Here is a 13,141-nt window from a genome sequence, read left to right as displayed (position 1 = left end):
CAGTGCTTCCTGTATAATTGTTATGCCAGCTGAGCCAATTATGTCATTTTTGGACTTTAGGGAACCTATTATCTTAAAGGACTGATTGGGTCAGAAAAAGACATAATTTATTATTTGATTTGGAAAGTTCGTCAAATATCAAAGGTTTAAAACACTTGATATCACAAAATAGGATCGCAGGTCATTATAAAATAAGTCATTTCATTTAACTAAAGTGATAAAGGATTTTTTTTAAAAAGTGAAATCTTCATTCTTTGAAATAGGAGACTTAATTTTCCAAACAATAAGCCCTAATAAAAACTGCATCAAGCCAATTACATTTGTTTTTCAAAATGTTATAAACAATCTATAAAATTTTAATCCTGACTGTAAGATATAACTTCCATAAGCCTTTTAAAACCTTTATAACCTTCATTAAGGAGTTGGCTAATGCTTCAAGAAATCCTTTTAATTTGACATAGGGGCCCATAAGCTGGCCTTGCATCAGTGTGCCTTTGACACTGATTATTGACTTATAGAGAAACTGGCCAGGTGCAGTGGCTCATGCCTGTAATCCCAGCACTTTGGGAGGCCGAGGTGGGCAGATCATTTGAGGTCAGGAGTTTGAGACCAGCCTCACCAACATGGTGAAACCCCATCTCTACTAAAACACAAAAATGAGCCAGGCATGGTGGTGGACACTTGTAATCTCAGCTACTTGAGAGGCTGAGGCAGGAGAATTGCTTGAGCCCAGGCAGCGGAGGTTGCAGTGGGCTGAGCTTGCACCACTGCACTCCAGCCTGGTAGACAGAGCGAGACTTTCTCTCAAAAAAAATTATAGAGAAACTGAACTTATTTTCTCTCTCAAAATTGTCCCTTACAATCTCACACACCCACCTCTTCCTTGATAGTCCCCAGGCCTTGAGGAGTTGAATAGCTTTAATTTCTGGCCCTGGGTCTCAGGAATGCAGTTTATTTTGATTGGCATTTTCTACAGGGCCTGAAGATAGGGCTTTAGTTGCTGTCAGCGTTTAACATTTAACAGGACTTGGTTTCCTTTTTAGACCCAGGAGTCAAAGCCTGTAACTCAGTGACACAAGTACTTTAAAAGTGCATAAACAGAGATACACGATGTTAAGAACCTTAAATAAAAAACATTTTTAATCTCAGTTCTTTTTTAGCAAACCAAAACCTAATAATATTATGACAACTTGATCGTATAAAAGTTTTTGGTATTTTAAAAAATATATTTAGAAAACCCCATCATCTCAGCCCAAAATCTCCTTAAGCTGATAAGCAACTTCAGCAAAGTCTCAGGATACAAAATCTGTGTGCAAAAATCACAAGCATTGCTATACGCCATTAACAGACAGAGAGCCAAATCATGGGTGAACTCCCATTCACAATTGCTACAAAGAGAATAAAATACCTAGGAATCCAACTTACAAGGGATGTGAAGGACCTCTTCAAGGAGAACTACAAACCACTGCTCAATTAAATAAAAGAGGACACAAACAAATGGAAGAATATTCCATGCTCATGACTAGGAAGAATCAATATCGTGAAAATGGCCATACTGCTCAAAGTGATTTATAGATTCAATGCCATCCCCATCAAGTTACCAATAACTTTCTTCACAGAATTGGAAAAAACTACTTTAAAGCTCATATGGAACCAAAAAAGAGTCCACATTGCCAAGACAATCCAAAACCAAAAGAACAAAGCTGGAGGCATCACGCTACCTGACTTCAAACTATACTACAAGGCTACAGTAACCAAATCAGCATGGTACGGGTACCAAAACAGATATATAGACCAATGGAACAGAACAGAGGCCTCAGAAACAACACCACACATCTGCAACCATCTGATCTTTGACAAACCTGACAAAAACAAGCAACAGGGAAAGGATTCCCTATTTAATAAATGGTGCTGGAAAAACTGGCTAGCTGCATGTAGAAAGCTGAAACTGGATCCCTTCCTGACACCTTATACAAAAATTAATTCAAGATGGATTAAAGACATAAATGTTAGACCTAAAACCATAAAAACTCTAGAAGAAAACCTAGGCAATACCATTCAGGACATAGGAATGGGAAAGGATTTCATGACTAAAACAGCAAAAGCAATGGCAACAAAAGCCAAAGTAGACAAATGGGATCTAATTAAACTAAAGAGCTTCCGCACAGCAAAAGAAACTACCATCAGAGTGAACAGGCAACCTACAGAATGGGAGAAAATTTTTGCAGTCTAGTCATCTGACAAAGGGCTATTACCCAGAATCTACAAATAACTCAAACAAATTTACAAGAAAAAAACAAACAACCCCATCAAAAAGTGGGCAAAGGATATGAACAGACACTTCGCTAAAGAAGACATCTGTGCAGCCAACAGACACATGAAAAAATGCTCATCATCACTGGTCATCAGAGAAATACAAATCAAAACCACAATGAGATACCATCTTGCGTCAGTTGGAATGGTGATCATTAAAAAGTCAGGAAACAACAGGTGCTGGAGAGGATGTGGGGAAATAGGAACACTTTTACACAGTTGGTGGGAGTGTAAATTAGTTCAGCCATTGTGGAAGACACTGTGGTGATTCCTCAAGGATCTAGAACTAGAAATACCATTTGACCCAGCAATCCCATTACTGGGCATATACCCGAAGGATTATAAATCATGCTACTATAAGACACATGCACACATATATTTATTGTATATATACCTGAAGGATTATAAATCATGCTACTATAAAGACACATGGACACATACATTTATCGTGGCAGTATTCACAATAGCAAAGACTTGGAACCAACTCAAATGTCCATCAATGATAGACTGGATTAAGAAAATGCAACACATATACACCATGGAATGCTATGCAGCCATAAAAAAGGATGAGTTTGTGTCCTTTGCAGGGACATAGATGAAGCTGGAAACCGTCATTCTCAGCAAACTATCACAAGGACAGAAAACCAAACACCGCATGCTCTCACTCATAGGTGGGAATTGAACAATGAGATCACTTGGACAGAGGGTGGGGAACATCACACACAGAGGCCTGATGGAGCATGGGGGCCTGGGGGAGGGATAGCATTAGGAGAAATACCTAATGTAAATGATGAGTTGATGGGTGCAACAAACCAACATGACACATGTATACCTATGTATCAAACCTACACATTGTGCACATGTACCCTAGAACTTAAAGTATAATTAAAATAAAATAAAATCCTTTTGTTATGTCTTACACAGACCATTCATGACATGCTTGGATTTTCTGGTTTGATCTGAGCATCCTTCTTTCTTAAACAATCAGTCATTTTACTCTAGGACTAAATTTACCATACAAGAGTCTTTCTCCTATGAAATTATTTCTCTTCAAGCTTTCTTACAAAGAAACTCCCTCTTTATTTTTATAACTTTTTTTTTACATCTCTCTTGTTTCCTGTTACCTTGTTTTATATATGACCTTTAAATAAGCTTTGAATTAGACAAAAATTGTTCTTCTCTTTTAAAATAACACACCTTTTCTTTAAGAAAGAATGTTTTCCTACAAATATATTTTTGTTGGAAAATACCCAAATAATGAAATATCTATTGTTTAATTTAACTTTAGATTCTAAATTATGACAGGTTTGTCTACAAGTATTTATCCCATTACATTTACCTAATCATTTTATTTTAATTGTTTACCTGGATTATTTATGAAAACTGTAATAATCATCATTTAAAGTTATGGAACCACCATTGTAAGATTATAGCTGAGACAGTGAAAAAGATTGAACTTCACTGACTCCATCTTGCTTTTAACCTCCTTTTAAGTTTGTCCTTGTTTATTCCTGGGCATAGGCTGAACTAACTTTGGGAGGAACTTAGTTTATCATTTAGCTTTGAAACAAAGACAATAACAGTCCTTTGCCAAAACAAACCTCACTGCCTGTGGACTAGACTGCCTAAAGTCACAAGATGAGAAGTTATGGTAATCTTACTAAATTCACAATGTAGCTGTTTTTATTAAACCAATATCATTGTCAAATTATTAAATATTACACAAGTAAAGATCATTCTGTTTTTGGCTGGGTTTATAGTTCTGTAACCCCTATGTCAAATTTTGTCACCTTATAGTATTTGGTAGGGATAAGCATAAAATTACTTGATTAATAAATGCAAACAAATATGTATGCTGGCAATTCTTAAAACATTTCTAGTATTATTTTACCAATAATTTTAAAGTTAGCTTACTTATTAAAGGTTTTACTTAAGTTACATAAAGTTGAAAACACATTTGACTAGTCTTTTCTTTTGTCCTGATAAAGTATTGATTCAAGTGCTTTTATTTTTCTTTAAACCAATTAATTAGAGCTCTTTTATATATTTTCAGTAGTGAAACACTGTGTCCACAACACATAAATACATAGAGGTATTAGGGATGCTGAAAGAAGTACATCTTATAGATTCATAAAAACCGTTGTTTTTTTTTTCCTATCTTAGACATTCAGATTCTTGATAACCTGTTTCACAACCCTAGGCAGTTATCAGCTAAATAGCTTTAAGTTTACATATTAAAGGAAGCAACTCAGGTGAAAAATCTAGTAGCAAAACTTACATTGTAAGGTATGGAGAATAAAAGTCTGGTATGCTAGAGGAAGATTAACAATGGATGTCAAATAAAACATAAAATTATAAAAATCTATTATAGGATTGTATAAGGAGACTAATTTTATTTACATAGGGACTACCTATCTTTCAACTGGATGTCTGAGCTTTGGGCAGAGCCCACACTGAATCTTGGCTTTCCAAAAATGGAGAATTATCCTGAGGCTAGCCCATGTGATGTTTTTACAGTGCACTTAATTTTTTTTTTTCAATAAAGACATTTCTAAGTGTCTAAATACATTCTTCTTTACAAACCCAAGAGCATTCTCTGTTGCAGTAATTATTTTAGACAATAAATCAGGTGACAGAATACAAAAGCAAGCAGTTTAAAAGCTGAGACAAACTTGTCTGTTTACACTCTTGTGGTTCCATAAGGAAAAACAGGTTTCTCCCCCAAAGGGAGTCTGGCACCTTCTCTGTTTTCGTTAAAGAACCCTGGGCTATTATATACTATTTTAGGTCTTTCATGCAGCAGAGGGTGCAAGAGAAAGGAGAGACAGCAGAAGTAAATGAAGAAAACAGGATTCAGTCAACCGTGAAGAAAAAAACTTCTGCTTAAAAAAGGACAAGGTCCTAGGAGACAAAACAAACAAACAAACATACAAAAAGAAAAACAAAAAAACAACCAAAAACATGAAGGCCTTTTAAATACAAACACACACACATACACATATACACATACATCTTCAATGTTAGCTTTTAATTAAGCTTACTTTAATCATTGAGCTCCTTAAAAAAAAACTTTTTAAATCTTATTACCATATTTTAGCTAGGACAAATTACAATTATTTCAGAAGTACCAAGTATCAAACCAGAAAGGGCTTTATTTAAGAAACAAAACCCAGGCTGTCATGGTGGAAAAAAGAAGGCAGGACCTTAGCTATCAAACTGCAGTGTGGGGTGACAGCCATTGCTTTCAGTTTGGCCTGGATAGCAAAAAGATGGCCTTGTTATGTAAATAAAGACTCTTAAGTAGTCAAAGTAAAAAAATCTTTCCTTTTTTTATTTTTCCTTTTGCTGGCTGTTTTTCTCCCCCTACCATACCACTTTTTTGGTGGGAACATAGCCACTTCAGAGGCCTTATTCCCCATAGTTTTGGAAATTTCCTTTTGATTTGATCAAGTCAGGTAGAGTTGATCAAACCCAATGGGAAAAAGACTGAAACAATAACAAAAACAGAAACAACAATAAAAAAACAGTTAAACAAAACAAATGATGGCACAACTTATATGGTCACTGAGTGCTCTAATGGCAAAGATAAATTAATGCCAGCTGGAACTGTGTATTAATTTTTTTTTTTTTTTTTGAGACGTAGTTTCGCACTTCTTGCCCAGGCTGGAGTGCAATAGCGCGATCTCAGCTCACTGCAACCTCTGCCTCCCGGGTTCAAGCTATTCTCCTGCCTCAGCCTTCCGGCTGGGACTATAGGCACACACCACCACGCCCAGCTAATCTTTTGCTATTTTTTAGTAGAGACAGGGTTTCACCATGTTGTCCAGGCTGGTCTCGAACCCCTGACTTCAGATGATCCCTCTGCCTTGGCCTCCCAAAGTGCTGGGATTACAGGCATGAGCCACTATGCCTGGCCTGGATGTCAATCTTAACTTTAGCCAAGACAAATGCTAATTCAGTTCCTTACCTAGGGATGGGTCTCAGGCTGTGGACTGCTCTCTACCATCCTAACAAGCAGGAAAAGAAAAAAGCAAACACCTCATCTTCCCTGTTGGAAGCAAGCTCAAACTCCATAAAAGTTACCTGCCTTCCATCATCATGGAAACAGGAAATCTTGCCTTCCTTGTTGGAAGCAAGTAAAACTAAACTCCAAAAAAAAAAAAAAAAATAAAAATAAAAAAAGGAGAGAGAGAGAGAGGAGTTGTACAGCAAAATAAACTTTAGATCGAGACCAAATTTTGGGAGATCAGGGACTCTCTGGAGGGGGTGCTCTCAGACCTCAGCAAATTGTCCTATTGGTTTGAGCCATAGAGTTAGCTCATGCTGGTACCAAGCACCAATAGGAGATTTGTCAAAGGTCAAGGGCATCTCCGCTCAGAATCCCTTCATGGTTGCCAAAATGTGAACCCCCAAAATCTGAGGCAGGTCTCAGTTAATCTAGAAAGTTTATTTTGCTAAGGCTGAGGATTCATGCCCATGACACAGCCTCAGGAGGTCCTGACGACGTGTGCCGAAGGTGGTAAGAGCACAGTTTAGTTTTATACATTCAAGGAGACATGAGACATCAATCAACATATGCAAGATGAACATTGGTTCGATTTGAAAAGGCAGGACAACTCAAAGCAAAGGGTTTCGGGAAAACCCAAAGTGGGCAGGGGGCTTCTAGGTCATGGGTAGTTAAGAGACAAATGGTTGCATTCTTTTGAGTTTCGGATTAGCCTCTCCAAAGGAGGCAATCAGATATGCGTTTATCTCAGTGAGCAGAGGGGTGACTTTGAAAGAATAGGAGACAGGTTGGCCCTAAGCAGTTCCCAGCTTGACTTTTCCCTTTAGCTTAGTGATTTGGGGGCCCCAAGTTTTATTTTCCTTTCACAAAGAAAACATATCAATTCAACGTGAGATTCATTTAGTTAGTAGTTTATAAACATTCTGCCTCTGTGCTAACATTGCACAGTCCTTTTATATTGTAAATTTTTTCATTCTGTATTCTCAGCTTCCTGTGCTTCCCAGAATTCCATCATCTGACCGCCATCCTAGAAGGCATTCTCATGAGGACCAGGAATTCCGATGCCGATCATCTGACCGTCTTCCTAGAAGGCATTCTCATGAGGACCAAGAATTTCGATGCCGTAGCCACGTGCGGGATTACGGAGAATACTCAGAGGACGGGTCATTCAAGGAGCCACTGGAATCAAAAGGCAGATCCCATTCCAAAATTGAGAAATTTTCGGAGTCCTTTGAACGACAGCTGTGCTTTAGAACCAAACGTTCTGCCTCTTTGGTATGTAGCAGAGCTACTGAATATTTAAGCCACTTTAGAAAAGGAAACCCAAAGGTTTTGTCCTCTTTAACATTGAGGGGAACAAATGTAACTTCTTCATTTACAGCTTAGTAATAAGATCTTTGAAAAATGACATTCAGTTTAACACAACCCAGATTGAATTTTTGAAAATTATTATTTATAATTGAAGACATCTGGCATAGGAAGAGTTCCCGAAACATTTTTCTTACCAAAGTCTTCTAGTTTTTCTTTTTTTTTTTTTTCGAGATAGGGTCTCACTCTGTTGCCCAGGCTGGAGTGCAGTGGCCTGATCATGGCTCACTGCAGCCTCGAATTCCTGGTCTCAAGTGTTCCTCCCACCTCAGCCTCTTGAGTAGCTGGGACTACAGGCATGTGCCACCATGACTGACGAAATTTTAAACTTTTTTTTTCTAGAGACAGGGTCTTGTTATGTTGCCCAGGCTGGTTTCAAACTTTTGGGCTCAAGCAGTGCTCCTGCCTCAGCCTCCCAAAGTGCTAGGATTCCAGGTGTGAGTCACCACACTCAGCCCCCTAGTTTCTTGAGCCTACTTTCATCAACCTTATTATAAATAATTGTAACTCATTCTCCTTTTACAATTTGGGGGAAAAAAACTGCCCCCGTGGCTTCTCTCCTTTCGTATTTAATCCTCTAGCAAATAGTCCATGATGGTGTTTTGTTCTCCTATAGTTAAAAAACACAAGAACGACCAAACACTGTCTAGTAAGTATCCAGGAATAGGAGTGGGCTAGGTGCTCACGGTGACGTCATGGGAGTCTCAGTAAAGTAAAAGGAAGAGACAGACATGAAATGGGGGGAAGTATAGAAATATAGAAACTCCACTCATGATGCTAAACTTGATAAATAAAGTAATAAACTAAAGATCAAATAAAGTAATAAACTAAAGATCAATTAATGTTTCAACTCTGCAGCATGCTCACTGACTGGCCTTGAGCAAAATGCTTCTTTTTTGTAGGTCTTTGGTTTTTTGTTTCATTTTGCAAAACCGGAATAATAATAGGTTGCTGCCGTGTAGTAGACAAAACAAATAACTGAACCTAAGCGTAATGACTCCTGGTTCTGGAGCTAGACTCTGAGTCCACTGGTGAAGATACTTGAGTGCTTTGTGTTTCATTGTCCATCTGAGCACGGTGCTGTCTATCTAGCAGATTAACTGTTGAGACTCACTGTGCATCTTTGCCTTACAGGTGACACCTTACTTTTGCTCAGAGTGACCCTGTATCCATATGGTTTCCCTTCTGTAGGCTGCTTTCTCCACCTGATCAGAAGAGGAACAAGGAAGGGAGAATAGTGGACAGCTGTCGTTTTACTGTATCTAAACCTTATTATTAAGAATTCTTATAATCCCAGCACTTTGGAAGGTTGAGGCCAGGAATTTGAGACCAGCCTGGGCAACATAGTGAAATCCTGTCTCTATGAAAATTAAAAAAAACAACAAAACTGCCAGCCATGGTGGCCTGTACCTGTATTCCTGACTGCTTGGGAGGCTGAGATGGGAGGATCCCTTGTGCCCAAGTTTGAGACTGCAGTCAGCTGTGATTGGAGCCATTGTACTCCAGCCTAGGCAACAGAGCAAGACTCTCAAGGAAAAAAAAAAAAAGAATTGCTGTTTTGCTTTTTTAAAAAAATACTGTTTGTTTTCATATTGTCTCAGGCTTAGAGAAATGTTGCAAGAATAGGACAAAGAATTCCCATACACCCTTCACCTAGATTACCTCCAAATGTTAACATGTCCATATTTGCCTGCACTCTCTCTCCTCTTCCCATCTCCAAACACAGGCACAAGAACTTTCTCTGACATAAACACAATACAATAATTAAACTCAGGAAATTAATACTGATATAACACTATTATCTCTAATTCATAAACCTTATTTATATTTTTTGCCAGTTGTCCCAATAATATTCTTTATAGTGAAATTTGAAATCATGTGTTGCTTCTGATGTTCATGTTTCTGTGGTCTATTTTACCCTGGAGCACTTTCTCAGTCTTTCCTTGTCTTTCATGACATTAGCTAATATTATTATTATAATCCCTAGAAGTGTATAAAGTCATTTTGCTTAAAAAGATCCTCATCGTATTATCTCTAAAATATAAAATATGCTTGTTGCATTCATTTTCCACGTTCTTCCTTTTGAGTTCCAAGATACTTAGGGAAGCATTTTCTACTTTTTAAAATCGAAACTCTTTTTCATGGTTATATATAATAACTAGAAACCTGTTAGGAATTTATAAAATTTTTAAAATTTGTACATTATATAACTAATTTTAATTTAAATATTTTATTTTATATCAGTTTTTAAAGATTACTTTATAAAATCTTAATGCAAAATTAGAAATTCAGAACATATACAGATACACTTCAACTTTTCCCTATTTGATAATCTACACGCTTTCCTAAGGCTAACTACATTAAAAAGTGTTATTTTTCAGCAAATTTAAAAATGATTTATATCGTCTTTTGTTTGGGGACCAAATATATACTAATACCTAGATTTAAATTTTACATAGTTTGACATCAAAAAGAACCAGAAACTGTTTCTGTGTCCTGATCATGACCAACAATGTTAAATTCTTTCATTTTGATATTTAAAAATTCAGTCGGCTTATTTTGATAATTTTCACAATTTAGCATCTAAGTGGTGTGATAAAATGTATTTCCGAGCGTTATTTACAAGCATTTCTCAGATGGTCTTTAATCATCACTGTATTTTCTCTTTCTTATACCATTTTGGTAAGAGACCTTAATGACTGCATTAACACTGTAGAGTGGCTGACACCACTGTGTTAAACAGATAGATGCCTCAATAACTCTCAGCCAGCACGGCTGAGCACGCATGACCTTGCTCATGTGACCGCCACTCACCACTGCTTAACTTCACCTGATAAACACTAAGGGGTTTCCCAACATTTCTAGTTTGAATAGGAGAGGAGTAATGGTTTTGCTTGTTTATTTTTTAAAATAGAAGCATAAATAGATACCGTGGCCACATTTATTAATGCCATCGTTTTGATAATTCCTTGAAAGGCACCCTCTGGCCATACAAACTAAAGAAGCAACCCCCCACCCTCCAGTAGGTCCCTATCACTCTGTTTACAGTTATCATTGCACTTATCACTGTGGATTATTTTTTCACTTCCTTTTAGGCTTATTGATGACTGTCTGTATCCCTCCACCTAGGTGTAATATCTAGGAAGTAGGTCTATTTAGTGTTATATCTCCTGATCCGACAACAACAGTATATGTTCAATTAATCAGTGAATAATGTGGAATCCTGGGGACACATGTTGGGGGTTGTTAATCTGGTTGGGTGTCATTCCTTAACACTTCATTCTTCCCATAGTCCTCACATTAAAATTTAGTGAAAACTCTACTATTAATATAATTTAAGGGACTGAACACAGAGCGCTAAGAATCATTCCATGTGTGATCTCACTTGACACTTTCCTTTTCAAAAAGCACCAGGGGATTGTTAATTTCATCGTGCCATGAAATCATGCCCCTCAGTATGTTCAGAGACAAAGAGTCACAGGTGTGTGCGGGTTGTACTTCCTTCCCAGACCATCTGCTGATGCCCAATCCCCTCTATTCTTTTCTTTGTGACCAAAACCTTTAGCAACATCCTTAGGTTTATGCTAATGTATTTCTGGAAACCAAGAGGTGGAAGTCTGCTAAACCATCAGGGCTTTCTCTGTGTCTGATTATTAAGAGAAATGTGGAGTGTTGTCAGCTGTTTGTGCATTTTTACCTGTTTCTGCTCTTTCCCTTTCAGGGACCTGAAAGCAGAAAGGAGAGAAATGAAAGAGAATGCCTGAGGATGGAGATAAAATCCCGAAAGAAAGTAGAGGAAGAAAGGAGCTCTAGGAAAGAAGAACATGGAGAAGCACACATGGCTCCCCTGTTTGAAAAAGGGCCTGAATAATACTCTGCTTCCGCCTCATGACATCAGATGCTAGTTTTGGTTTTTTTCTTTGAGCCCTAATTCACCATTTCAGGATGTGGACGGGGGCGGGGTTGGGGGTAAAAACAGCTATAAAAAGCAACTGCAGATGCTGAGTGACTGCAGTGGGCAGGGTAGGTAGCTGCTCCAAGATGACTTGCATCATACCCCAATTACTGCTGGCATCTTAGTTGAGAGTATATTCTGCTTGGTTGCCTTTTTATGGGAATAAAGAGAATAAAAGGTATTTTAATAGAATAAAGAAAAATTTGAAAACGTAATACAAGGTATTTAAAGAGCCACCCACGTAGCTTTACCAACCCTTCTTACACATCAACTCACAAATCATCTTAAATAAAAGTCATTGGTATGACTCTTGAGTTTACTTTCTTGTCAGAAGTAATTATGTAAGTATGTCTAATGGCCATCATTTAAGGAGAACTGGTAATTAACCTGCCAAGTACTATGCTGGATGCTTTAATGCATTATGTAAAATAAGCTTCACTACTCTGAGGTGGGACCTTGTATTAGTCAGGATTCTCCAGAGAGAAAGAACCAATAGGATAGAGATAAAGATAGATAGATAGATGGATAGATATATAGATAGAGAGATGATAGATAGAGATAGAGGTAGAGATAAATAGGAATAGAGATATATGAGAGGGGATTTATTAGGGGAATTGGCTTACATGATTATGGAGGCAGAGAAATCCCAACATAAACTGTCTCCAAGCTGGAGAACCAAGGAAGCCAGTAGTGTGGCTCAGTTCAAGTTCAAAAGCCTCAGAACCGGGGAAGCCAGTAGGGTGGCTTAGTCCAAGTTTGAAAGCCTCAGAACCAGGGAAGCTGATGATATCACTTTCAGTCCTAGATTGAAGGTAGGGTAGGGGAGAGTCACTGGTGCAAGTCCCTGACTCCAAAGGCCACACAGAACCTGTAGTTCTAATATCCAAGGCAGGAAAAAAGGGCATCCTAGCTTTGAGGGAGAGAGAGGAGAGAGAGAGAGAGACAATTCTCCTTTCCTCTGCCTTTTTTGTCTATCCAGGTCTTCAACCAATTGGATGGTGCCTGCCCACATTGGGTGAGGAGGATCTTCCTTTATTCAGTCCACTGATTCAAATGCCCATCTTTTCCAGAATCACTTTAACAGACATATCTGTGCAGAAAGAAATAGTGCTTTGCCAGCTGTCTGGGTGCCCCTTAATCAAGTCAAGCTGGCACCTAACATTAACCATCATAGACCTATTTTTTTCTTCACTTTCTAGATGAGGAAACAAATTTTAGAGAGTTCTGTAGCTTGCTGGCAGAGTTAGGTGGCAGAGTTAGGGCCAGAGACGAGTTCATTCTGATGCCAGAGCTTATGGTTCTCACGTGAGGCAGGATGTTCATTTTCCTCTAGTAGCAGGTTCTGAGACAGTCTGTGTGTGATGTGCATGTGAATGAGTGGATGTGAGCAAGAACAGCAGGAGCGGGGTAGGTTGCAGTTTTGATTACTTGGGTGAAGACTGATTCTCTGAGGTCAGATTTATGCACTGGGTTTTAACTTTGTGGAACCATACTCTATG

General features: G+C 38.1%; 1 protein-coding gene across 2 annotated transcripts in view; it reads left to right on the top strand.

Moving 5' to 3' along the window:
• Window positions 1–11,949, top strand: part of LNP1 (leukemia NUP98 fusion partner 1) — a 50,396-nt gene extending 38,447 nt beyond the window's left edge. For both annotated transcript variants that reach the window (XM_050782104.1, XM_050782105.1), the window contains exons 3-4: window positions 7,307–7,594; window positions 11,409–11,949. In XM_050782104.1, coding sequence (XP_050638061.1) covers window positions 7,307–7,594; window positions 11,409–11,558 — 438 coding nt within the window. In that variant the 3' untranslated portion in view covers window positions 11,559–11,949. The remainder of the gene's footprint in view (window positions 1–7,306; window positions 7,595–11,408) is intronic.
• Window positions 11,950–13,141: the final 1,192 nt, after the last annotated feature.

This window comes from Macaca thibetana, chromosome 2, assembly GCF_024542745.1.
Source record: "Macaca thibetana thibetana isolate TM-01 chromosome 2, ASM2454274v1, whole genome shotgun sequence".
NCBI classification, from domain to species: domain Eukaryota; kingdom Metazoa; phylum Chordata; class Mammalia; order Primates; family Cercopithecidae; genus Macaca; species Macaca thibetana.
This window is presented reverse-complemented; position numbering and strand designations above follow the sequence as displayed.